The sequence below is a fragment of the Salmo salar genome, chromosome 11, assembly GCF_965601325.2.
Source record: "Salmo salar chromosome 11, fSalSal1, whole genome shotgun sequence".
NCBI classification, from domain to species: Eukaryota; Metazoa; Chordata; class Actinopteri; order Salmoniformes; family Salmonidae; genus Salmo; species Salmo salar.
The window spans coordinates 49,910,713-49,938,478 of record NC_138301.1 but is presented as its reverse complement, the minus strand read 5'-3'; the positions used below and the strand labels follow the sequence as shown (position 1 = coordinate 49,938,478).

Genomic DNA, 27,766 nt, shown 5'->3' with positions numbered 1-27,766 from the left:
TTCTGGTTTCAATGATGTTTCTAGAGACAATATCTCTCTCACTATCACTAAATGCCTAGGTTTACCTTCTCTGTACTCACATCCCACCATACCTTTGTCTGTACATTATACCTTGAAGCTATTTTATCGCCCCCAGAAACCTGCTCCTTTTTCTCTCTATTCTGGACGTCACAGACGACCAATTCTTATAGCTTTTAGCCGTACCCTCATACTTATTCTTCTCTGCTCCTCTGGGGATGTAGAGGTGAATCCAGGCCCTGCAGTGCCTGGCTCCACTCCTACTCCCCAGGCGCTCTCTTTTGATGACTTCTGTAACCGTAATAACCTTGGTTTCATGCATGTTAACATTAGAAGCCTCCTCCCTAAGTTTGTTTTATTCACTGCTTTAGCACACTCCGCCAACCCGGATGTCCTAGCTGTGTCTGAATCTTGGCTTAGGAAGTCCACCAAAAACTCTGAAATCTTCATCCCTAACTACAACGTTTTCAGACAAGATAGAACGACCAAAGGGGGCGGTGTTGCAATCTACTGCAGAGATAGCCTGCAGAGTTCTGTCCTGCTATCCAGGTCTGTACCCAAACAATTTGAACTTCTACTTTTAAAAATCCACCTCTCCAAAAACAAGTCTCTCACCGTTGCCGCCTGCTATAGACCCCCCTCGGCCCCTAGTTATGCTCTGGACACCATATGTGAACTGATTGCCCCCCATCTATCTTCAGAGCTCGTGCTACTAGGTGACCTAAACTGGGACATGCTTAACACCCCAGCCATCCTACAATCCAAGCTTGATGCCCTCAATCTCACACAAATTATTAAGGAACCCACCAGGTACAACCCGAAAGCCGCAAACACTGGCACCCTCATAGATATCATCCTAACCAACGTGCCCTCTAAATACACCTCTGCTGTTTTCAACCAAGATCTCAGCGATCACTGCCTCATTGCCTGCACCCGTAATGGGTCAGCGGTCAAACGACCTCCACTCATCACTGTCAAACGCTCCCTGAAACATTTCAACGAGCAAGCCTTTCTAATCGACCTGGCCCTGGTATCCTGGAAGGATATTGACCTCATCCCGTCTGTAGAGGATGCCTGGTTATTTTTTAAAAATGCCTTCCTCTCCATCTTAAATAAGCATGCCCCTTTCAAGAAATTTAGAACCAGGAACAGATATAGCCCTTGGTTCTCCCCAGACCTGACTGCCCTTAACCAACACAAAAATATCCTGTGGCGTTCTGCATTAGCATCGAACTGCCCCCGCGATATGCAACTTTTTAGGGAAGTTAGAAACCAATACACACTTAGGCAGTTAGAAACGCCAAGGCTAGCTTTTTCAAACAGAAATTCGCTTCGTGCAACTCCAACTCTAAAAAGTTCTGGGACATTGTAAAGTCCATGGAGAATAAGAACACCTCCTCCCAACTGCCCACTGCACTGAGGATAGGAAACTCTGTCACCACCGATAAGCCCACTATAGTTGAGAATTTCATTAAGCATTTTTCTACGGCTGGCCATGCTTTCCACCTAACTACCCCTACTGCATTCAACAGCACTGCACCCCCCACAGCTACTCGCCCAAGCCTCCCCCATTTCTCCTTCTCCCAAATCCATTCAGCTGATGTTCTGAAAGAGCTGCAAAATCTGGACCCCTACAAATCAGCTGGGCTTGACAATCTGGACCCTTTCTTTCTAAAATTATCTGCCGAAATTATTGCAACCCCTATTACTAGCCTGTTCAACCTCTCTTTCGTGTCGTCTGAGATTCCCATAGATTGGAAAGCAGCTGCTGTCATCCCCCTCTTCAAAGGAGGTGACACTCTTGACCCTAATTGCTACAGACCTATATCCATCCTACCCTGCCTTTCTAAGGTCTTCGAAAGCCAAGTCAACAAACAGATTACCGACCATTTCGAATCCCACCGCACCCTCTCCGCTATGCAATCTGGTTTCAGAGCTGGTCATGGGTGCACCTCAGCCACGCTCAAGGTCCTAAACGACATCGTAACCACCATCGATAAGAAACAATACTGTGCTGCCGTATTCATTGACCTGGCCAAAGCTTTTGACTCTGTTAATCACCACATCCTCATCGGCAGACTCAGTAGCCTTGGTTTCTCAAACGATTGCGTCGCCTGGTTCACCAACTACTTATCTGACAGAGTTCAGTGTGTCAAATCGGAGGGCCTATTGTCTGGACCTCTGGCAGTCTCTATGGGGGTACCACAGGGTTCAATTCTTGGGCCAACTCTTTTCTCTGTATACATAAATGATGTCGCTCTTGCTGCTGGTGAATCTCTGATCCACCTCTACGCAGACGACACCATTCTGTACACTTCTGGCCCTTCTTTGGACACTGTGTTAACAACCCTCCAGACGAGCTTCAATGCCATTCAACTCTCCTTCCGTGGTCTCCAACTGCTCCTAAACACAAGTAAAACTAAATGCATGCTCTTCAACCGATCGCTGCCTGCACCTGCCCGCCTGTCCAGCATCACTTCTCTGGACGGTTCTAACTTAGAATTTGTGGACAACTACAAATACCTAGGTGTCTGGTTAGACTGTAAACTCTCCTTCCAGACTCACATCAATCATCTCCAATCCAAAGTGAAATCTCGAATTGGCTTCCTATTTCGCAACAAAGCATCCTTCACTCATGCTGCCAAACATACCCTCGTAAAACTGACCATCCTACCAATCCTCGACTTCGGCGATGTCATTTACAAAATAGCTTCCAATACCCTACTCAACAACCTGGATGCAGTCTATCACAGTGCCATCCGTTTTGTCACCAAAGCCCCATATACTACCCACCACTGCGATCTGTACGCTCTCTTTGGCTGGCCTTCGCTTCATAATCGTCGCCAAACACATTGGCTCCAGGTCATCTACAAGACTCTGCTAGGTAAAGTCCCCCCTTATCTCCGCTCACTGGTCACCATAGCAGCACCCACCTGTAGCACGCGCTCCAGCAGGTATATCTCTCTGGTCACCCCTAAAGCCAACTCCTCCTTTGGTCGTCTCTCCTTCCAGTTCTCTGCTGCCAATGACTGGAACGAACTACAAAAATCTCTGAAACTGGAAACACTTATCTCCCTCACTAGCTTTAAGCACCAGCTGTCAGAGCAGCTCACAGATCACTGCACCTGTACATAGCCCATCTATAATTTAGCCCAAACTACTACCTCTCCCCCTACTGTATTTATTTATTTTATTTATTTTGCTCCTTTGCACCATATTATTTATATTTTATCTTTGAACTTTCTTCAAACTACAAACCTACCATTCCAGTGTTTTTCTTGCTATACTTTATTTACTTTGCCACCATGGCATTTTTTTGCCTTTACCTCACTTATCTCACATCATTTGCTCACATTGTATATAGTCTTATTTTTTTTTCTTCTACTGCATCATTGATTGTATGTTGTTTTACTCCATGTGTAACTCTGTGTTTTTGTATGTTGTCGAACTGCTTTGCTTTATCTTGGCCAGGTCGCAATTGTAAATGAGAACTTGTTCTCAACTTGCCTACCTGGTTAAATAAAGGTGAAATAAAAATAAAAATAAATAAATAAAAAAACACCATTGTAAATACAACCAGTATTTATGTTTATTTATTTTCCCTTTTGTACTTGAACTATTTGCACATCATTACAACACTGCATATAGACATAATATAACATTTGTAATGTCTTTATTCTTTTGGAACTTCTGCGAGTGTAATGTCTACTGTTCATTTTTATTGTTTATTTCACTTTTGTATATTATCTACTTCACTTGCTTTGGCAATGTTAACATATGTTTCCCATGCCAATAAAGCCCTTCAATTGAGAGAGACAGAGAGAAAGACACACACAGAGAGAAAGAGAGGAAGAGAGAATGAGAGCGAGACAGAGAGAGACTTTAAAAAAACGTTTTGTCTTTCTTTAATGATACATCATGTTTAATTTAATTATAACCTCACCACTACCCCCCCATCCCGCCCCCCTTTAAAAACAAATATCCCACTATGCTACACACTCACCTTGCCCTCCCCCCCACGATACAAAACAACACACCACAATAACCAAAACCTCACCACTTCTACAGCTGTATGTCCAACCCATCTTCCCCACCCGACACACCATATCTCCTGAAACATCTCCCCCAGCTATACAGACAGCCCCCCAACACACCATATCTCCTGAAACATCTCCCCCAGCTATACAGACAGCCCCGCAACACACCATATCTCCTGAAACATCTCCCCCAGCTATACAGACAGCCCCGCAACACACCATATCTCCTGAAACATCTCCCCCAGCTATACAGACAGCCCCCCAACACACCATATCTCCTGAAACATCTCCCCCAGCTATACAGACAGCCCCGCAACACACCATATCTCCTGAAACATCTCCTCCAGCTATACAGACAGCCCCCCAACACACCATATCTCCTGAAACATCTCCCCCAGCTATACAGACAGCCCCCCAACACACCATATCTCCTGAAACATCTCCACACTGTTTATCATTTTATACAACTCAAATTCCACCCTAAGGCGCGCAGAGGCCATCCCATTAAACAATAGTTAAAGGGTCTGTTATCCCTCCACCTTTGACCCTCTTCCTCCTTGTTAGCCAAACTGCCAACTTTGACTGAGCAAACATTTGGCCTTCTCCTTATTTGAATAGCTGTACCCCGTTATAAACATCCCAACAGTAAAAACCACCCCAACCTCTCACACAGACATCCCAACAGTAAAAACCACCACAACATCTCACACAGACATCCCAACAGTAAAACCCACCCCAACCTCTCACACAGACATCCCAACAGTAAAAACCACCCAACCTCTCACACAGACATCCCAACAGTAAAAACCACCCCAACCTCTCACACAGACATCCCAACAGTAAAAACCACCCAACCTCTCACACAGACATCCCAACAGTAAAACCCACCCCAACCTCTCACACAGACATCCCAACAGTAAAAGCCACCCCAACCTCTCACACAGACATCCCAACAGTAAAACCACCCCCAACCTCTCACACAGACATCCCAACAGTAAAAACCACCCCAACCTCTCACACAGACATCCCAACAGTAAAAACCACCCCAACCTCTCACACAGACATCCCAACAGTAAAACCCACCCCAACCTCTCACACAGACATCCCAACAGTAAAAACCACCCCCAACCTCACACGCAGACATCCCAACAGTAAAAACCACCCAACCTCTCACACAGACATCCCAACAGTAAAAACCACCTAACCTCTCACACAGACATCCCAACAGTAAAAACCACCCCAACCTCTCACACCCCAACCACCCTGTTACTACTCTCTAGTTCCCCCAGCCACCCTGCTCTCCAGTTCCACCACCTCTCTGTTACTACTCTCTAGTTCCCCCAGCCACCCTGTTACTACTCTCTAGTTCCCCCAGCCACCCTGTTACTACTCTCTAGTCCCCCCAGCCACCCTGTTACTACTCTCTAGTTCCCCCAGCCACCCTGTTACTACTCTCTAGTTCCCCCAGCCACCCTGCTCTCCAGTTCCACCAGCCACCCTGTTACTACTCTCTAGTTCCCCCAGCCACCCTGTTACTACTCTCTAGTTCCCCCAGCCACCCTGCTCTCCAGTTCCACCAGCCACCCTGTTACTACTCTCTAGTTCCCCCAGCCACCCTGTTACTACTCTCTAGTTCCCCCAGCCACCCTGTTACTACTCTCTAGCTCCCCCAGCCACCCTGTTACTACTCTCTAGTTCCCCCAGCCACCCTGTTACTACTCTCTAGTTCCCCCAGCCACCCTGTTACTACTCTCTAGTTCCCCCAGCCACCCTGTTACTACTCTCTAGTTCCCCCAGCCACCCTGCTCTCCAGTTCCACTACCTCCCTGTTACTACTCTCTAGTTCCCCCAGCCACCCTGTTACTACTCTCTAGTTCCCCCAGCCACCCTGTTACTACTCTCTAGTTCCCCCAGCCACCCTGCTCTCCAGTTCCACTACCTCCCTGTTACTACTCTCTAGTTCCCCCAGCCACCCTGCTCTCCAGTTCCACCACCTCTCTGTTACTACTCTCTAGTTCCCCCAGCCACCCTGCTCTCCAGTTCCACCACCTCCCTGTTACTACTCTCTAGTTCCCCCAGCCACCCTGTTACTACTCTCTAGTTCCCCCAGCAACCCTGTTACTACTCTCCAGTTCCCCCAGCCACCCTGCTCTCCAGTTCCACCACCTCCCTGTTAGTACTCTCTAGTTCCCCCAGCCACCCTGCTACTACTCTCTAGTTCCCCCAGGCACCCTGCTCTCCAGTTCCACCACCTCCCTGTTAGTACTCTCTAGTTCCCCCAGCCACCCTGCTCTCCAGTTCCACCACCTCCCTGTTACTACTCTCTAGTTCCCCCAGCCACCCTGTTACTACTCTCTAGTTCCCCCAGGCACCCTGCTCTCCAGTTCCACCACCTCCCTGTTACTACTCTCTAGTACCCCCAGCCACCCTGTTACTACTCTCTAGTTCCCCCAGCCACCCTGTTACTACTCTCTAGTTCCCCCAGCCACCCTGCTCTCCAGTTCCACCACCTCCCTGTTACTACTCTCTAGTTCCCCCAGCCACCCTGTTACTACTCTCTAGTTCCCCCAGCCACCCTGCTCTCCAGTTCCACCACCTCCCTGTTACTACTCTCTAGTTCCCCCAGCTCCCTGTTACTACTCTCTAGTTCCCCCAGCCACCCTGCTCTCCAGTTCCACCTCTTCCCTGTTACTACTCTATAGTTCCCCCAGCCACCCTGTTACTACTCTCTAGTCCCCCCAGCCACCCTGTTACTACTCTCTAGTTCCCCCAGCCACCCTGTTACTACTCTCTAGTTCCCCCAGCCACCCTGCTCTCCAGTTCCACCAGCCACCCTGTTACTACTCTCTAGTTCCCCCAGCCACCCTGTTACTACTCTCTAGTTCCCCCAGCCACCCTGCTCTCCAGTTCCACTACCTCCCTGTTACTACTCTCTAGTTCCCCCAGCCACCCTGCTCTCCAGTTCCACCACCTCTCTGTTACTACTCTCTAGTTCCCCCAGCCACCCTGCTCTCCAGTTCCACCACCTCCCTGTTACTACTCTCTAGTTCCCCCAGCCACCCTGTTACTACTCTCTAGTTCCCCCAGCCACCCTGTTACTACTCTCCAGTTCCCCCAGCCACCCTGCTCTCCAGTTCCACCACCTCCCTGTTACTACTCTCTAGTTCCCCCAGCCACCCTGTTACTACTCTCTAGTTCCCCCAGGCACCCTGCTCTCCAGTTCCACCACCTCCCTGTTACTACTCTCTAGTACCCCCAGCCACCCTGTTACTACTCTCTAGTTCCCCCAGCCACCCTGTTACTACTCTCTAGTTCCCCCAGGCACCCTGTTACTACTCTCTAGTTCCACCAGCTCCCTGTTACTACTCTCTAGTTCCCCCAGCCACCCTGCTCTCCAGTTCCACCTCCTCCCTGTTACTACTCTCTAGTTCCCCCAGCCACCCTGTTACTACTCTCTAGTTCCCCAGCCACCCTGCTCTCCAGTTCCACCACCTCCCTGTTACTACTCTCTAGTTCCCCCAGCCACCCTGTTACTACTCTCTAGTTCCCCCAGCCACCCTGCTCTCCAGTTCCACCAGCCTCCCTGTTACTACTCTCTAGTTCCCCCAGCCTCCCTGTTACTACTCTCTAGTTCCCCCAGCCACCCTGCTCTCCAGTTCCACCTCTTCCCTGTTACTACTCTATAGTTCCCCCAGCCACCCTGTTACTACTCTCTAGTCCCCCCAGCCACCCTGTTACTACTCTCTAGTTCCCCCAGCCACCCTGTTACTACTCTCTAGTTCCCCCAGCCACCCTGCTCTCCAGTTCCACCAGCCACCCTGTTACTACTCTCTAGTTCCCCCAGCCACCCTGTTACTACTCTCTAGTTCCCCCAGCCACCCTGCTCTCCAGTTCCACCACCTCCCTGTTACTACTCTCTAGTTCCCCCAGCCACCCTGCTCTCCAGTTCCACCACCTCTCTGTTACTACTCTCTAGTTCCCCCAGGCACCCTGCTCTCCAGTTCCACCACCTCCCTGTTACTACTCTCTAGTTCCCCCAGCCACCCTGTTACTACTCTCTAGTTCCCCCAGCCACCCTGTTACTACTCTCCAGTTCCCCCAGGCACCCTGCTCTCCAGTTCCACCACCTCCCTGTTACTACTCTCTAGTTCCCCCAGCCACCCTGTTACTACTCTCTAGTTCCCCCAGGCACCCTGCTCTCCAGTTCCACCACCTCCCTGTTACTACTCTCTAGTACCCCCAGCCACCCTGTTACTACTCTCTAGTTCCCCCAGCCACCCTGTTACTACTCTCTAGTTCCCCCAGGCACCCTGCTCTCCAGTTCCAACACCTCTCTGTTACTACTCTCTAGTTCCCCCAGCCACCCTGCTCTCCAGTTCCACCACCTCCCTGTTACTACTCTCTAGTTCCCCCAGCCACCCTGTTACTACTCTCTAGTTCCCCCAGCCACCCTGCTCTCCAGTTCCACCACCTCCCTGTTACTACTCTCTAGTTCCCCCAGCCACCCTGTTACTACTCTCTAGTTCCCCCAGCCACCCTGCTCTCCAGTTCCACCACCTCCCTGTTACTACTCTCTAGTTCCCCCAGCTCCCTGTTACTACTCTCTAGTTCCCCCAGCCACCCTGCTCTCCAGTTCCACCTCCTCCCTGTTACTACTCTCTAGTTCCCCCAGCCACCCTGTTAGTACTCTATAGTTCCCCCAGCCACCCTGCTCTCCAGTTCCACCACCTCCCTGTTACTACTCTCTAGTTCCCCCAGCTACACTGCCAGGAAACTAAAACTCCGTCCCATTCCTCCCTATCTTTGAACGAAAACAGTGGGTACAGCTTAACTAACAGTGTGTTAACCCTCCACCATAGAAAATACAATTTTGAAAAAAAAGACCAAGGAAAAAAGTAAGAAAGGACAGAGCCCTCCACATGCACCGAGAGACAGAGAGAGACATAGAGAGACAGAGAGAGACAGAGAGAGACAGAGAGAGAGACAGAGAGAGACAGAGAGAGAGAGACAGAGAGAGAGAGAGAGAGAGAGACAGAGAGAGACAGAGAGAGAGAGAGAGAGACAGAGAGAGAGAGACAGAGAGAGACAGAGAGAGACAGAGAGAGAGACAGAGAGAGACAGAGAGAGAGAGACAGAGAGAGACAGAGAGAGAGAGACATAGAGAGACAGAGAGAGACAGAGAGAGACAGAGAGAGAGACAGAGAGAGACAGAGAGAGAGAGACAGAGAGAGACAGAGAGAGAGAGAGACAGAGAGAGAGAGACAGAGAGAGACAGAGAGAGAGACAGAGAGAGAGACAGAGAGAGAGAGAGAGACAGAGAGAGAGAGAGAGAGAGAGACAGAGACAGAGACAGAGACAGAGAGAGACAGAGAGAGAGAGACAGAGAGAGACAGAGAGAGACAGAGAGAGACAGAGAGAGAGACAGAGAGAGAGAGAGAGACAGAGAGAGAGAGAGAGAGACAGAGAGAGACAGAGAGAGAGACAGAGAGAGACAGAGAGAGAGAGAGAGACAGAGACAGAGACAGAGACAGAGAGACAGGTAGTTTCACTATTTCCAAACGCGATCTTTTAATAAGACCCTACTAAATCAAAAGTTAGTTTTCAGGCCTCAAAATGTGGTCTAAAGTTGAGATTAGTTCATTTTCCACACCATCTGTTGTTTTTTTTAGATACATATTTGCCTGAATCCCCAATGAATGGGAAAGATAGGCAGCGTCTAATTCAATCATTTTAGACTGATTCATTTGGGATTCAGATGTAAAGTTGGATCCACATTCACGCAGCAGATGGCATGAAACACATACACTCATCTCAACATTACATCACTTTTGAGGTCTGAAAACATCTGACAAACTTTTACTTTGGAGTCAACTGCCCTTTCAACCCAGACACTCTGTACATATTCCCTGTGACAGACCACCAAGCAAATCTACAGACTACAGTATTGCTTTGATTACAATGTGAACTCACTGTGAAGTCCATAGATCTACTATGGTACAGTATTCTAGTCTGTAATCTCCCCTTTCTTCTCTAAGAATAAAACGATCTACTGTGGTATTCCAGTCTGTAATCTCTCCATTCTTCTCTAAGAACACAACGATCTACTGTGGTATTCCAGTCTATAATCTCTCCATTTTTCTCTAAGAATAAAACTATCTACTATGGTACAGTATTCTAGTCTGTAATCTCACCTTTCTTCTCTAAGAATAAAACGATCTACTATGGTACAGTATTCTAGTCTGTAATCTCCCCTTTCTTCTCTAAGAATAAAACGATCTACTGTGGTATTCCAGTCTGTAATCTCTCCATTCTTCTCTAAGAACACAACGATCTACTGTGGTATTCCAGTCTATAATCTCTCCACTTTTCTCTAAGAATAAAACTATCTACTATGGTACAGTATTCTAGTCTGTAATCTCTCCATTCTTCTCTAAGAACACAACGATCTACTGTGGTATTCCAGTCTATAATCTCTCCATTTTTCTCTAAGAATGAAACTATCTACTATGGTACAGTATTCTAGTCTGTAATCTCCCCTTTCTTCTCTAAGAATAAAACGATCTACTGTGGTATTCTAGTCTGTAATCTCTCCTTTCTTCTCTAAGAACACAACGATATACTGTGGTATTCCAGTCTGTAATCTCTCCTTTATTCTCTAAGGATACAACGATCTACTGTGGTATTCCAGTCTGTAATCTCTCCTTTATTCTCTAAGGATACAACGATCTACTGTGGTATTCCAGTCTGTAATCTCTCCTTTATTCTCTAAGGATACAACGATCTACTGTGGTATTCTAGTCTGTAATCTCTCCTTTATTCTCTAAGGATACAACGATCTACTGTGGTATTCTAGTCTGTAATCTCTCTTTTCTTCTCTAAGGATACAACGATCTACTGTGGTATTCCAGTCTGTAATCTCTCCTTTATTCTCTAAGGATACAACGATCTACTGTGGTATTCTAGTCTGTAATCTCTCTTTTCTTCTCTAAGGATACAACGATCTACTGTGGTATTCCAGTCTGTAATCTCTCCTTTCTTCTCTAAGGATACAACGATCTACTGTGGTATTCTAGTCTGTAATCTCTCCTTTCTTCTCTAAGGATACAACGATCTACTGTGGTATTCTAGTCTGTAATCTCTTTTCTTCTCTAAGGATACAACGATCTACTGTGGTATTCTAGTCTGTAATCTCTCTTTTCTTCTCTAAGGATACAACGATCTACTGTGGTATTCCAGTCTGTAATCTCTCCTTTCTTCTCTAAGGAGACAACGATCTACTGTGGTATTCCAGTCTGTAATCTCTCCTTTATTCTCTAAGGATAAAAGGATGAGCATAATGCAATACCGTGTGAGTGTTGACTGTTCGTGTTGATGATTTATGCATTGAATGAAATTGGTTTCAGTCTGCGACCCAGAACATTCAGAACACACACAGACTGAGCCCGTCCTGTCAACCTCAGTGGTCTATCAGTGTGGCTAGATTACTCAGTATTATTCAGTTTACTGACACGTTACAATAACTACAGTACGCTGGCAGACTACAGAGACATAACACTCAGCAAGAGTAAAAAAGGATTTACTAAATGAAAACACGAGGCCTAAAGGCTATTCCTACGCTGTGTTGTAGGCCTGTGTTTCCTGAGTAAATCTGAGCTCTACTATTAGTATATAATCCCAGTACATAATCACAGTACATAATCCCAGTACATAATGCCAGTATATAACACCAGTACATAATGCCAGTATATAATGCCAGTACATAACACCAGTATATAACGCCAGTATATAATGCCAGTACATAACACCAGTATATAACACCAGTACATAACACCAGTATATAACACCAGTATATAATACCAGTGTATAACACCAGTATATAATGCCAGTATATAATGCCAGTATATAACACCAGTATATAACACCAGTATATAATACCAGTATATAATGCCAGTATATAATGCCAGTATATAATGCCAGTATATAACACCAGTATATAATACCAGTATATAATGCCAGTATATAATGCCAGTATATAATGCCAGTATATAATGCCAGTATATAATGCCAGTATATAACGCCAGTATATAACGCCAGTACATAACACCAGTATATAACGCCAGTATATAACGCCAGTACATAACACCAGTATATAACGCCAGTACATAACGCCAGTATATAGTGCCAGTATATAACACCAGTATATAACACCAGTATATAACACCAGTATATAATGCCAGTATATAATACCAGTATATAATGCCAGTATATAATGCCAGTACATAACACCAGTATATAATGCCAGTATATAATTCCAGTACATAATGCCAGTACATAACACCAGTATATAATGCCAGTACATAACACCAGTATATAACGTAAGTATATAATACCAGTATATAACGGGAGTATATAATGCCAGTATATAATACCAGTATATAACGCCAGTAATGCCAGTATAAAGCACCAGTATATAATGGACGTATTTAATGGAAGTATATAATGGAAGTGTAACGGGCATCGTATAAAGGGGACCAAGGCGCAGCGTGTTGAGTGCTCATCTTTACTTTTAATGAAAACACTTAAACAAAGAAAACAAAACGACAGCCAACAGTTCTGTCAGGTTATACTAACAAAACAGAAAACAACTACCCACGAAAACAAAGGGAAAAACAGGCTGCCTAAGTATGGCTTCCAATCAGAGACAACGATAGACAGCTGCCTCTGATTGGAAACCATACCCGGCCAAAACATAGAAAAACAAAACATAGAACAGAGAAAACACAGCTCTCCTAGGTCAGAGCGTGACAGGAAGTATATAATGGAAGTATATAATGGAAGTATATAATGGAAGTATATAATGCCAGTATATAATGCCAGTACGTAATCCCAGTGTGAAATGCCAGTATATAATGCCAGTATATAATGCCAGTATATAATGCCAGTATATAATGCCAGTACATAATACCAGTATATAATGCCAGTACGTAATCCCAGTGCGAAATGCCAGTATATAACGCCAGTATATAACGCCAGTATATAACGCCAGTATATAATGCCAGTATATAATGCCAGTATATAATGCCAGTACATAACGCCAGTATATAACGCCAGTATATAACGCCAGTATATAACGCCAGTATATAACGGCAGTATATAATGCCAGTATATAATCTGGAGCACTGTCAGACATGTCAAAGAACAGTAGTATTTGGGGACGTCTCTCTCTCTCTCTCTCTCTCTCTCTCTCTCTCTCTCTCTCTCCTCTCCTCTCTTCCTCTCCTCTCCTCTCTTCTCCTCTCCTCTCTTCTCCTCTCCTCTCTTCATCTCCCTCTCCTCTCCTCTCCTCTCCTCTCCTCTGTGAATCCCTGTTCTCTCTCTGACACCCCATTGAGCAGGACCTTCACCTACAATACAACACTCTGCTGATTAAATTAATTATGAATCATGTCTAATTAACACAGCAGACCCCGACCAACCCCATGTCTTTTAATTACCCTTCATCTAATATTCACTAAGTTAAACAAACGAAGAGAGGGAAGAAAAAGATGAGTGTTAGAAAGAGAGTGAGGTAGTTAAAGAAAGAGATGACTACAGTAGGGTTCAGTAGACGGTAGTCCAGGAGAAAGAACTAGAGATGACTACAGTAGGGTTCAGTAGACGGTAGTCCTGGAGAAAGCACTAGAGATGACTACAGTAGGGTTCAGTAGACGGTAGTCCAGGAGAAAGCACTAGAGATGACTACAGTAGGGTTCAGTAGACGGTAGTCCAGGAGAAAGAACTAGAGATGACTACAGTAGGGTTCAGTAGACGGTAGTCCTGGAGAAAGAACTAGAGATGACTACAGTAGGGTTCAGTAGACGGTAGTCCTGGAGAAAGCACTAGAGATGACTACAGTAGGGTTCAGTAGACGGTAGTCCAGGAGAAAGAACTAGAGATGACTACAGTAGGGTTCAGTAGACGGTAGTCCAGGAGAAAGAACTAGAGATGACTACAGTAGGGTTCAGTAGACGGTAGTCCTGGAGAAAGCACTAGAGATGACTACAGTAGGGTTCAGTAGACGGTAGTCCAGGAGAAAGAACTAGAGATGACTACAGTAGGGTTCAGTAGACGGTAGTCCAGGAGAAAGAACTAGAGATGACTACAGTAGGGTTCAGTAGACGGTAGTCCTGGAGAAAGAACTAGAGATGACTACAGTAGGGTTCAGTAGACGGTAGTCCTGGAGAAAGAACTAGAGATGACTACAGTAGGGTTCAGTAGACGGTAGTCCTGGAGAAAGCACTAGAGATGACTACAGTAGGGTTCAGTAGACGGTAGTCCAGGAGAAAGAACTAGAGATGACTACAGTAGGGTTCAGTAGACGGTAGTCCTGGAGAAAGAACTAGAGATGACTACAGTAGGGTTCAGTAGATGGTAGTCCTGGAGAAAGCACTAGAGATGACTACAGTAGGGTTCAGTAGACGGTAGTCCTGGAGAAAGCACTAGAGATGACTACAGTAGGGTTCAGTAGACGGTAGTCCTGGAGAAAGCACTAGAGATGACTACAGTAGGGTTCAGTAGACGGTAGTCCTGGAGAAAGCACTAGAGATGACTACAGTAGGGTTCAGTAGACGGTAGTCCTGGAGAAAGCACTAGAGATGACTACAGTAGGGTTCAGTAGATGTCAATGGAAGAGATTCTGTTTAGTGAATGATTACTGTGAGTATGAATGGAGTTTAGACCATGACACTGTTTGTATCCGGTTTAGTGAATGATTACTGTGAGTATGAATGGAGTTTAGACCATGACACTGTTTGTATCCTGTTTAGTGAATGATTACTGTGAGTATGAATGGAGTTTAGACCATGACACTGTTTGTATCCTGTTTAGTGAATGATTACTGTGGGTATGAATGGAGTTTAGACCATGACACTGTTTGTATCCTGTTTAGTGAATGATTACTGTGAGTATGAATGGAGTTTAGACCATGACACTGTTTGTATTCTGTTTAGTGAATGATTACTGTGAGTATGAATGGAGTTTAGACCATGACACTGTTTGTATCCTGTTTAGTGAATGATTACTGTGAGTATGAATGGAGTTTAGACCATGACACTGTTTGTATCCTGTTTAGTGAATGATTACTGTGGGTATGAATGGAGTTTAGACCATGACACTGTTTGCATCCTGTTTAGTGAATGATTACTGTGGGTATGAATGGAGTTTAGACCATGACACTGTTTGCATCCTGTTTAGTGAATGATTACTGTGAGTATGAATGGAGTTTAGACCATGACACTGTTTGTATCCTGTTTAGTGAATGATTACTGTGAGTATGAATGGAGTTTAGACCATGACACTGTTTGTATTCTGTTTAGTGAATGATTACTGTGGGTATGAATGGAGTTTAGACCATGACACTGTTTATATCCTGTTTAGTGAATGATTACTGTGAGTATGAATGGAGTTTAGACCATGACTGTCATGTCCTGACCAGTATAGGGGTTATTTGTATTGTAGTTTGGTCAGGACGTGGCAGGGGGTATTTGTTTTATGTGGTTCGGGGTGGTTGGTTGTTTAGAAGGGTGTTTGATTTATTTATTCCGGGTTTTGGGCAATGTTCTTGTTTATGTATTTCTAGGTTTAGTCTAGTCGTTTGTGTTTCTATGTTTAGTTAATTGGGGGGTTGAACCCTCAATTGGAGGCAGGTGTTTTCTCGTTGCCTCTGATTGAGAGGTTCTATAAATAGGTATGTGTTTGTTTTGGTAATTTGTGGGAGATTGTGCTAGGTATAGCCTGAATGCCTTACCGGCCTGTTATTCGTCATTGTGTTTTGTGTTTATTTTGGTTCCACTTCTTTGCCAATTCAATAAAAGAAGATGAGTGCACATAACCCTGCTGCGTTTTGGTCCGACAATGATTTTTCTTTATCATCTGACGAAGAAGAATGTGACAATGACACTGTTTGTATCCGGTTTAGTGAATGATTACTGTGAGTATGAATGGAGTTTAGACCATGACACTGTTTTCATCCTGTTTAGTGAATGATTACTGTGGGTATGAATGGAGTTTAGACCATGACACTGTTTGTATCCGGTTTAGTGAATGATTACTGTGGGTATGAATGGAGTTTAGACCATGACACTGTTTGCATCCTGTTTAGTGAATGATTACTGTGAGTATGAATGGAGTTTAGACCATGACACTGTTTGTATCCTGTTTAGTGAATGATTACTGTGGGTATGAATGGAGTTTAGACCATGACACTGTTTATATCCTGTTTAGTGAATGATTACTGTGGGTATGAATGGAGTTTAGACCATGAAACTGTGCTTATGCTAATTTAGAAATGTTGACCTAATCAGAGAAGAGGAAATTGCCCAGGATCAGAGAGCGGGGTCAGAGAGCGGGGTCAGAGAGCGGGATCAGAGAGCGGGATCAGAGAGCGGGGTCAGAGAGCGGGGTCAGAGAGCGGGATCAGAGAGCGGGGTCAGAGAGCGGGGTCAGGCCCAGGATGAAGATGGACGGGTTGTGATTCTGACTAAACAAAGAGAGGACCATGGACATTCCACAGGGGAATGGAGGGAAACTCACTAGGGTCATAAAATGGATAGCTGGGGAGGTGACGCCTACAAGGGAAGAGTATATAATATGTTGTGGGCTTTCTAAACGGGGGCACTCAGCTGACGGCATCCTGGGTAATAAACACTTGAAACTTCTCTGGAGCTTTTGGTCTCAGTTCCTTATTGCAAAGAGGTTACAATAGACTTTTACTGTTTAGCACGCGGTTACATCATCCCACTTCAGTCCACCACACAACCTTCATGTTGTCATCACGTGTGTGTGTGTGTGTGTGTGTGTGTGTGTGTGTGTGTGTGTGTGTGTGTGTGTGTGTGTGTGTGTGTGTGTGTGTGTGTGTGTGTGTGTGTGTGTGTGTGTGTGTGTGTGTGTGTGTGTGTGTGTGTGTGTGTGTGTGTGTGTGTGTGTGTGTGTGTGTGTGTGCGTGCGTGCGTGCGTGTAGAAGTAAAGATACCTTAATAGAAAATGACTCCAGTAAAAGTGAAAGTCACCTGGTAAAATACGACTTGAATAAAAGTCTAAAAGTATTTGTTTCTAAATATACTGAAGTACCAAAAATAAATATAACTGCTAAAATATACTTAAGTATCAAAAGTTAAAGTATAAATCATTTCAAATTATATAAAGCAAACCAGACGGCATAATTTTCTTGTGTTTTTAATTTACAAATAGCCAGGGGCATGCTCCAACACTCAGACATCATTTACAAACCAAGCATGTGTTTAGTGAGTCCACCAGATCAGAGGCTGTAGGGACGACCAGGGATATTCTCTTGATATGTGCGTGAATTGAACAATTTTCCTGTCCAGCTAAACATTCAAAATGTAACGAGTACCTTTGGGTGTCAGGGAAAATGTATGGAGTAAAAAGTACATTATATTCTTTAGGAATGTAGTGAAGTAAAAGTTGTCAAAAATAGAAATACAGTGAGGCCTCAGACTGTGTTCCTCCCCTCCTCTACTCTCTGTTAACAAACAGACTGTGTACCTCTCCTCCTCTCCTCTCTCTGTTAACAAACATACTGTGTTCCTCTCCTCCTCTCCTCTCTGTTAACAAACAGACTGTGTTCCTCTCCTCCTCTCCTCTCTGTCTGTTAACAAACAGACTGTGTTCCTCTCCTCCTCTCCTCTCTGTTAACAAACAGACTGTGTTCCTCTCCTCCTCTCCTCTCTGTCTGTTAACAAACAGACTGTGTTCCTCTCCTCCTCTCCTCTCTGTTAACAAACATACTGTGTTCCTCTCCTCCTCTCCTCTCTCTGTTAACAAACATACTGTGTTCCTCTCCTCCTCTCCTCCCTGTTAACAAACAGACAGTGTTCCTCTCCTCCTCTCCTCTCTGTCTGTTAACAAACAGACTGTGTTCCTCTCTTCCTCGCCTCTCTGTTAACATACAGACTGTGTTCCTCTCCTCCTCTCCTCTCTCTGTTACCAAACAGACTGTGTTCCTCTCCTCCTCTCCTCTCTGTTAACAAACATAATGTGTTCCTCTCCTCCTCTCCTCTCTGTCTGTTAACAAACAGACTGTGTTCCTCTCCTCCTCTCCTCTCTCTTAACAAACAGACTGTGTTCCTCTCCTCCTCTCCTCTCTGTTAACAAACAGACTGTGTTCCTCTCCTCCTCTCCTCTCTCTGTTAACAAACAGACTGTGTTCCTCTCCTCCTCTCTGACTGTTAACAAAAATACTGTGTTCCTCTCCTCCTCTCCTCTCCTCCTCTCTCTGTTACCAAACAGACTGTGTTCCTCTCCTCCTCTCCTCTCTGTTAACAAACAGACTGTGTTCCTCTCCTCCTCTCCTCTCTGTTAACAAACATAATGTGTTCCTCTCCTCCTCTCCTCTCTGTCTGTTAACAAACAGACTGTGTTCCTCTCCTCCTCTCCTCTCTCTTAACAAACAGACTGTGTTCCTCTCTTCCTCGCCTCTCTGTTAACATACAGACTGTGTTCCTCTCCTCCTCTCCTCTCTCTGTTACCAAACAGACTGTGTTCCTCTCCTCCTCTCCTCTCTGTTAACAAACAGACTGTGTTCCTCTCCTCCTCTCCTCTTTCTGTTAACAAACAGACTGTGTTCCTCTCCTCCTCTCCTCTCTGTTAACAAACAGACTGTGTTCCTCTCCTCCTCTCCTCTCTCTGTTAACAAACAGACTGTGTTCCTCTCCTCCTCTCCTCTCTGTTAAGAAACAGACTGTGTTCCTCTCCTCCTCTCCTCTCTCTGTGAACAAACAGACTGTGTTCCTCTCCTCCTCTCCTCTCTCTGTTAACAAACAGACTGTGTTCCTCTCCTCCTCTCCTCTCTCTGTTAACAAACAGACTGTGTTCCTCTCCTCCTCTCATCTCTGTCTGTTAACAAACAGACTGTGTTCCTCTCTTCCTCGCCTCTCTGTTAACATACAGATTGTGTGCCTCTCCTCCTCTCCTCTCTCTGTTACCAAACAGACTGTGTTCCTCTCCTCCTCTCCTCTCTGTTAACAAACATAATGTGTTCCTCTCCTCCTCTCCTCTCTGTCTGTTAACAAACAGACTGTGTTCCTCTCCTCCTCTCCTCTCTGTTAACAAACAGACTGTGTTCCTCTCCTCCTCTCCTCTCTGTTAACAAACAGACTGTGTTCCACTCCTCCTCTCCTCTCTCTGTTAACAAACAGACTGTGTTCCTCTCCTCCTCTCCTCTCTGTTAACAAACAGACTGTGTTCCTCTCCTCCTCTCCTCTCTCTTAACAAACAGACTGTGTTCCTCTCCTCCTCTCCTCTCTGTTAACAAACAGACTGTGTTCCTCTCCTCCTCTCCTCTCTCTGTTAACAAACAGACTGTGTTCCTCTCCTCCTCTCTGACTGTTAACAAAAATACTGTGTTCCTCTCCTCCTCTCCTCTCCTCTCTGTTAACAAACATACTGTGTTCCTCTCCTCCTCTCCTCTCTGTTAACAAACAGACTGTGTTCCTCTCCGCCTCTCCTCCTCTCTGTCTGTTAACAAACAGACTGTGTTCCTCTCCTCCTCTCCTCTCTCTGTTAACAAACAGACTGTGTTCCTCTCCTCCTCTCCTCTCTGTTAACAAACAGACTGTGTTCCTCTCCTCCTCTCCTCCTCTCCTCTCTGTTAACAAACAGACTGTGTTCCTCTGGCACTAAGGGCCGCACTGTGCAGGTGAATATGTGTGTGTCTGGGTTTGTGTGTGTGTGTGTGTGTGTGTGTGTGTGTGTGTGTGTGTGTGTGTGTGTGTGTGTGTGTGTGTGTGTGTGTGTGTGTGTGTGTGTGTGTGTGTGTGTGTGTGTGTGTGTGTTTCTGTCTGTACACTTAGGGTTCAGGGTAGTTAACTGTGTCGTGCTACAGGACAGACTCATCTCATTCCATCTCTCCCCGTCTCCCTGTAGCAAAGAGTCTGCGTCCCAAATGCCTCCTCTTCTCCCTATAAGGTGCCATTTGGTACAACAGGCTGTGAGTGAAGCTGGGGTCACAGCCCTGCCCTGGTACATTCAGTACATCTGGTTGATCACAGTCCCACTCAAAGCTACCATCTCTTCCATTGACATCTACAGTACATCTCAAAGCTACCATCTCTTCCATTGACATCTACAGTACATCTCTCAGAGTGAAGGGGAAATGATGCTTCATTAAGGTTCACCTAATAGATAATGGGGTACGTCTCAAATGGCACCATATTCGCCATATAGTGCACTACTTGTGGTCATGGGTTCTGGTCAAAAGTAGTGCACTATATCGGGAATAGGGCCCTGGTCTAAGGTAGTACACTGTCACGTCCTGACCAGTAAAGGGGTTATTTGTTACTGTAGTTTGGTCAGGACATGGCAGGGGGGTGTTTGTTTAGAGTGTTTCGGGGTTTGTTGGGCTATGTTATTATGTAAGAGGGGTGTTTGTTTAGAGTGTTCCGGGGTTTTTGGTCTATGTTCTAGGTTAGTGTATTTCTATGTTCAGTCTAGTCTTTCTATTTCTATGTTTAAGGTTTGTTGATTGACCTTCAATTGGAGGCAGCTGTTCCTCGTTGCCTCTGATTGAAGGTCCTATGTATAGGGGTGTTTTTGTTATGGGATTTGTGGGTAGTTGTCTCCTGTTTTGTGTCTGTGCACCTGACAGGACTGTTTAGTGTCGGTCCTTGTTTTTGTATACGTGTTTCTTTTGGTTTTCCTTCTTTTCAATAAATAAAGAAGATGAGTATACACGTTCCCGCTGCACCTTGGTCCAATCATTACGACAACCGTGACATACACTATATAGGGAATAGGGCTCTGGTCTATAGTAGTACCACTATATAGGGAATAGGACTCTGGTCTATAGTAGTACCACTATATAGGGAATAGGACTCTGGTCTATAGTAGTACCACTATATAGGGAATAGGGCTCTGGTCTATAGTAGTACACTATATAGGGAATAGGGCTCTGGTCTATAGTAGTACCACTATATAGGGAACAGGGCCCTGGTCTATAGTAGTACCACTATATAGGGAATATGGCTCTGGTCTATAGTAGTACCACTATATAGGGAATAGGGCTCTGGTCTATAGTAGTACCACTATATAGGGAATAGGGCCCTGGTCTATAGTAGTACCACTATATAGGGAATAGGGCTCTGGTCTATAGTAGTACCACTATATAGGGAATAGGGCTCTGGTCTATAGTAGTACCACTATATAGGGAATAGGGCTCTGGTCTATAGTAGTACCACTATATAGGGAATAGGGCCCTGGTCTATAGTAGTACCACTATATAGGGAATAGTGCTCTGGTCTATAGTAGTACACTATATAGGGAATAGGGCTCTGGTCTATAGTAATACCACTATATAGGGAATAGGGCTCTGGTCTATAGTAGTACCACTATATAGGGAATAGGGCCCTGGTCTATAGTAGTGCACTATATAGGGAATAGGGCTCTGGTCTATAGAAGTACCACTATATAGGGAATAGGGCTCTGGTCTATAGTAGTACACTATATAGGGAATAGGGCTCTGGTCTATAGTAGTACCACTATATAGGGAATAGGGCTCTGGTCTATAGTAGTACCACTATATAGGGAATAGGGCCCTGGTCTATAGTAGTGCACTATATAGGGAATAGGGCTCTGGTCTATAGTAGTACCACTATATAGGGAATAGGGCTCTGGTCTATAGTAGTACCACTATATAGGGAATAGGGCTCTGGTCTATAGTAGTACCACTATATAGGGAATAGGACTCTGGTCTATAGTAGTGCACTATATAGGGAATAGGGCTCTGGTCAATAGTAGTACCACTATATAGGGAATAGGGCTCTGGTCTATAGTAGTGCACTATATAAGGAATAGGGCTCTGGTCTATAGTAGAACACTATATAGGGAATAGGGCTCTGGTCTATAGTAGTACTACTATATAGAGAATAGGGCTCTGGTCTATAGTAGAACACTATATAGGGAATAGGGCTCTGGTCTATAGTAGTACTACTATATAGGGAATAGGACTCTGGTCTATAGTAGTACCACTATATAGGGAATTGGGTGTCATTTGGGGTACAGACTAAAGCTTTGTAAAGTATAGTAATAATAATAATAATGTATACAGTATAGTAGTATAGTACAGTAATAATAATAATAGTGTATACAGTATAGTAGTATAGTACAGTAATAATAATAATAGTGTATACAGTATAGTAGTATAGTACAGTAATAATAATAATGTATACAGTATAGTAGTATAGTACAGTAATAATAATAATAGTGTATACAGTACAGTAGTATAGTACAGTAATAATAATATAATATAGTAAACTGTCTGGTATGGTGCTGTACTGCATCTCTCCAGTCCAAGACTGCCTGTCTATTTCCCCATCTGCTGCTTGGCAGGGTTCTACCTGAAGTTCTGTTCTGACGACCCACACAAAAACAGTTCAAATCCATTAAGCAATTAGTAATGACGCATTTCACTTTCAACTACTGTCCTAAAGCTTCCTAAGAAGTTTAATAAAAACGTTCCCTAAGTACAGGTGTACAGTGGGTATAGTGTGTCCTGCACCATCTACTCACCATGTACCCGGGGGCACAGACGCAGGCTCCGCTGATGCCCTCACAGTCGGCTCCGTTGGTACACACACACGCCTCCTTACATCCCTCGCCATAGTAACCTGACGGACAGGTCTCGTTGCAGAACAAGCCCGCCCACCCTGCCGCACACGCACACTCCCCCGACAACGGATGGCAGCTGGGAATGAAGAACAGAGAAGAAGAGAGAGGAGAAGAGAGGAGAAGAGAGGAGAGGAGAGGAGAGGAGGAGAGAGGAGAGAGGAGGAGAGAGGAGAGGAGAAGAGAGGAGGAGAGAGGAGAAGAGAGGAGAAGAGAGGAGGAGTGAGGAGGAGAGAGGAGAAGAGAGGAGAAGAGAGGAGGAGAGAGGAGGATAGAGGAGAAGAGAGGAGAAGAGAAGAGAGGAGAGGAGAGGAGGCTCATGATAGATTATCTGTCTGCTGATACACTCTTAGAAAAAAAGGTTCTATCTAGTACCTACAGGGGTTCTTCAGCTGTCCCCATAGGAGAACCCTTTGAAGAACACTTATTGGTTACATTATAGAACCCTTTCTACCTGAATCCATGAATAGTTGAACCTGTACAGCAGAAGAACAGTAGAATAGAGACATCTCCCTCAGGTCCTCAGAGACTGTACTGGCTGGCTGCTGAATGTGTAGCAGAGCACCCCAACAACACCTGGGTCATTCCTCTTAGTCAGAACAACGTTCAACTTCCAACTCAGGTATGTTTATGTTAACACAGCCATGAACATGATCTATTGGAGAGGAGATGTTTTACTGGTGTTGGGCCATCAGACCACTGTTCTTTCAAGGAAACTATTTTGTAAATAGGTTGTTTTTTACAGTGCCAACCGCCCTGCTAAACACGTAGCGATTCTGTATGTAATGAAACACAGGATTAAAAACAAACATTGATCTCAAATGTATAATTGGGGTGGCAGGTAGCCTAGTGGTTAGAGCGTTGGGCCAGTAACCAGCAGATAGTCTAGTGGTTAGAGCGTTGGGCCAGTAACCAGCAGGTAGCCTAGTGGTTAGAGTGTTGGGCTAGTAACCAGCAGGTAGTCTAGTGGTTAGAGTGTTGGGCCAGTAACCAGCAGGTAGCCTAGTGGTTAGAGTGTTGGACTAGTAACCAGCAGGTAGCCTAGTGGTTAGAGCGTTGGGCCAGTAACCAGCAGGTAGCCTAGTGGTTAGAGTGTTGGGCCAGTAACCAGCAGGTAGCCTAGTGGTTAGAGTGTTGGGCCAGTAACCAGCAGGTAGCCTAGTGGTTAGAGTGTTGACCAGTAACCGTAAAGGTTGCTAGATTGAATCCCCGAGCTGACAAGGTAAAAATCTGTCGTTCTGCCCCTGAACAAGGTAGTAAACCCACTGTTCCTAGACTGTCATTGAAAATAAGAATTTGTTCTTAACTGACTTGACTAGTTAAATAAATGTTCAATAAAATAATCAGGAGACTTATTATCTACCAACTTTCATCCTCCTCCTCCTCATCCTCATCATCCTCCTTCACTGTTTGAAGAAATACTACTTCATCTCAAAACAGCATTATTCAGTATAGACGGTACCTGAGTGTGTTTGAGGTGTTACAGAGACAGTATTTATCACAGATGAGTCCATATTGACGGTACCTGAGTGTGTTTGAGGCGTTACAGGGGCAGTGTTTATCACAGATGAGTCCATATAGTCCAGAGGGACAGAACCTGTCCTGACAGCTAGGACCTTTGAAGCCCTCGTCACACAGACAGGCCCCGTTGATATGGTAACACCTCGCTCTGTTCTGACAGTCACACTTATGTGCACACTGAGGACCGTACGACCCTCCTGGACACTCCTCCTGACATCTGGAGAGAGAGAGAGACGGGGGAGAGAGAGGGGGGGGGACAGAGGGGGGCAGACAGAGGGGGGGCAGACAGACGGAGGGAGAGAGGGAGATAAAAGGAGAGAGAAAGAGAGAGACAGAGAGCGAGAGCGAGAGAGAGGTGGGAGAGAGAAAGAAAGACAGAGGGAGATAAAAGGAAAGAGAGAGAGACAGAGAGGGAGAGAGAGAGGGGGAGAGAGAGGGTGAGAGAAGGGGGGAGAGACAGCATGTTGTTAATAGTCTGGCATGTGTAGTTTTCATTACACCACATAGAAACATTACCACTAGCCATTATCATAACCATCTGGCCTCTGTTCCACCTCCCTAACTCACAGGACCTACAGTACATTGCCATCAGACATTATCATAACCATCTGGCCTCTGTTCCACCTCCCTAACTCACAGGACCTGCAGTACATTACCATCATACATTATCATAACCATCTGGCCTCTGTTCCACCTCCCTAACTCACAGGACCTACAGTACATTACCATCAAACATTATCATAACCATCTGGCCTCTGTTCCACCTCCCTAACTCACAGGACCTACAGTACATTACCATCAAACATTATCATAACAATTTGTTCTACTGGTTACAGGTTACAACGTTCCCATCATTATCTCCACACCAACATGATATACTAGTAATGAGCTGATCCCATTCCAGTCCCAAACGGTATGTTCTCCATAAAGCTTCATACACCTGTTACTGTACACCAATGGACCCATGTTCTCCATACAGCTTCATATATCTGTTACTGTACACCAATGGACCCATGTTCTCCATACAGCTTCATATATCTGTTACTGTACACCAATGGACCCACGTTCTCCATACAGCTTCATATACCTGTTAATGTACACCAATGGAGCCATGTTCTCCATACAGCTTCATATACCTGTTACTGTACACCAATGGAGCCATGTTCTCCAGCTTCATACACCTGTTACTGCACACCAATGGAGCCATGTTCTCCAGCTTCATACACCTGTTACTGTACACCAATGGAGCCATGTTCTCCAGCTTCATACACCTGTTACTGTAAACCAATGGAGCCATGTTCTCTATACAGCTTCATACACCTGTTACTGTACACCAATGGAGCCATGTTCTCCATACAGCTTCATATACCTGTTACTGTACACCAATGGACCCATGTTCTCCATACAGCTTCATATACCTGTTACTGTACACCAATGGAGCCATGTTCTCCAGCTTCATACACCTGTTACTGCACACCAATGGAGTCATGTTCTCCAGCTTCATACACCTGTTACTGTACACCAATGGAGCCATGTTCTCCAGCTTCATACACCTGTTACTGTAAACCAATGGAGCCATGTTCTCTATACAGCTTCATACACCTGTTACTGTACACCAATGGAGCCATGTTCTCCATACAGCTTCATATACCTGTTAGTGTACACCAATGGACCCATGTTCTCCATACAGCTTCATATACCTGTTACTGTACACCAATGGACCCATGTTCTCCATACAGCTTCATACACCTGTTACTGTACACCAATGAAGCCATGTTCTTCATATAGCTTCATACACCTGTTACTGTACACCAATGGAGCCATGTTCTCCAGCTTCATATACCTGTTATTGTACACCAATGGAGCCATGTTCTCCAGCTTCATATACCTGTTACTGTACACCAATGAAGCCATGTTCTTCATATAGCTTCATACACCTGTTACTGTACACCAATGGAGCCATGTTCTCCAGCTTCATATACCTGTTATTGTACACCAATGGAGCCATGTTCTCCAGCTTCATATACCTGTTACTGTACGCCAATGGAGCCATGTTCTCCATACAGCTTCATACACCTGTTACTGTACACCAATGGAGCAATGTTCTCCAGCTTCATACACCTGTTACTGTACACCAATGGACCCATGTTCTCCAGCTTCATATACCTGTTACTGTACAACAATGGAGCCATGTTCTCCAGCTTCATATACCTGTTACTGTACACCAATGGAGCCATGTTCTCCAGCTTCATACACCTGTTACTGCACACCAATGGAGTCATGTTCTCCAGCTTCATACACCTGTTACTGTACACCAATGGAGAAATGTTCTCCAGCTTCATACACCTGTTACTGTAAACCAATGGAGCCATGTTCTCTATACAGCTTCATACACCTGTTACTGTACACCAATGGAGCCATGTTCTCCATACAGCTTCATATACCTGTTAGTGTACACCAATGGACCCATGTTCTCCATACAGCTTCATATACCTGTTACTGTACACCAATGGACCCATGTTCTCCATACAGCTTCATACACCTGTTACTGTACACCAATGAAGCCATGTTCTTCATATAGCTTCATACACCTGTTACTGTACACCAATGGAGCCATGTTCTCCAGCTTCATATACCTGTTATTGTACACCAATGGAGCCATGTTCTCCAGCTTCATATACCTGTTACTGTACACCAATGAAGCCATGTTCTTCATATAGCTTCATACACCTGTTACTGTACACCAATGGAGCCATGTTCTCCAGCTTCATATACCTGTTATTGTACACCAATGGAGCCATGTTCTCCAGCTTCATATACCTGTTACTGTACGCCAATGGAGCCATGTTCTCCATACAGCTTCATACACCTGTTACTGTACACCAATGGAGCAATGTTCTCCAGCTTCATACACCTGTTACTGTACACCAATGGACCCATGTTCTCCAGCTTCATATACCTGTTACTGTACAACAATGGAGCCATGTTCTCCAGCTTCATATACCTGTTACTGTACACCAATGGAGCCATGTTCTCCATACAGTTTCATACACCTGTTACTGTACACCAATGGACCCATGTTCTCCATACAGCTTCATATACCTGTTAATGTACACCAATGGAGCCATGTTCTCCATACAGCTTCATATACCTGTTACTGTACACCAATGGAGCCATGTTCTCCAGCTTCATACACCTGTTACTGCTCACCAATGGAGCCATGTTCTCCAGCTTCATACACCTGTTACTGTACACCAATGGAGCCATGTTCCCCAGCTTCATACACCTGTTACTGTAAACCAATGGAGCCATGTTCTCCAGCTTCATACACCTGTTACTGTACACCAATGGAGCCATGTTCTCCATACAGCTTCATATACCTGTTACTGTACACCAATGGAGCCATGTTCTCCATACAGCTTCATATACCTGTTACTGTACACCAATGGAGCCATGTTCTCCAGCTTCATACACCTGTTACTGCACACCAATGGAGCCATGTTCTCCAGCTTCATACACCTGTTACTGTACAC

At 45.0% G+C, this 27,766-nt stretch overlaps 1 protein-coding gene across 1 annotated transcript in view; it reads right to left on the bottom strand.

The window, feature by feature from the left end:
- LOC106592139 (multiple epidermal growth factor-like domains protein 10) overlaps positions 1–27,766 on the bottom strand; it is a 665,433-nt gene that overhangs the window by 207,437 nt on the left and 430,230 nt on the right. Inside the window, exons 6-7 of the mRNA XM_082958003.1 lie at positions 24,238–24,450; positions 22,617–22,791 (exon numbers count right to left, since the gene is read on the bottom strand). Coding sequence (XP_082814129.1) covers positions 22,617–22,791; positions 24,238–24,450 — 388 coding nt within the window. The remainder of the gene's footprint in view (positions 1–22,616; positions 22,792–24,237; positions 24,451–27,766) is intronic.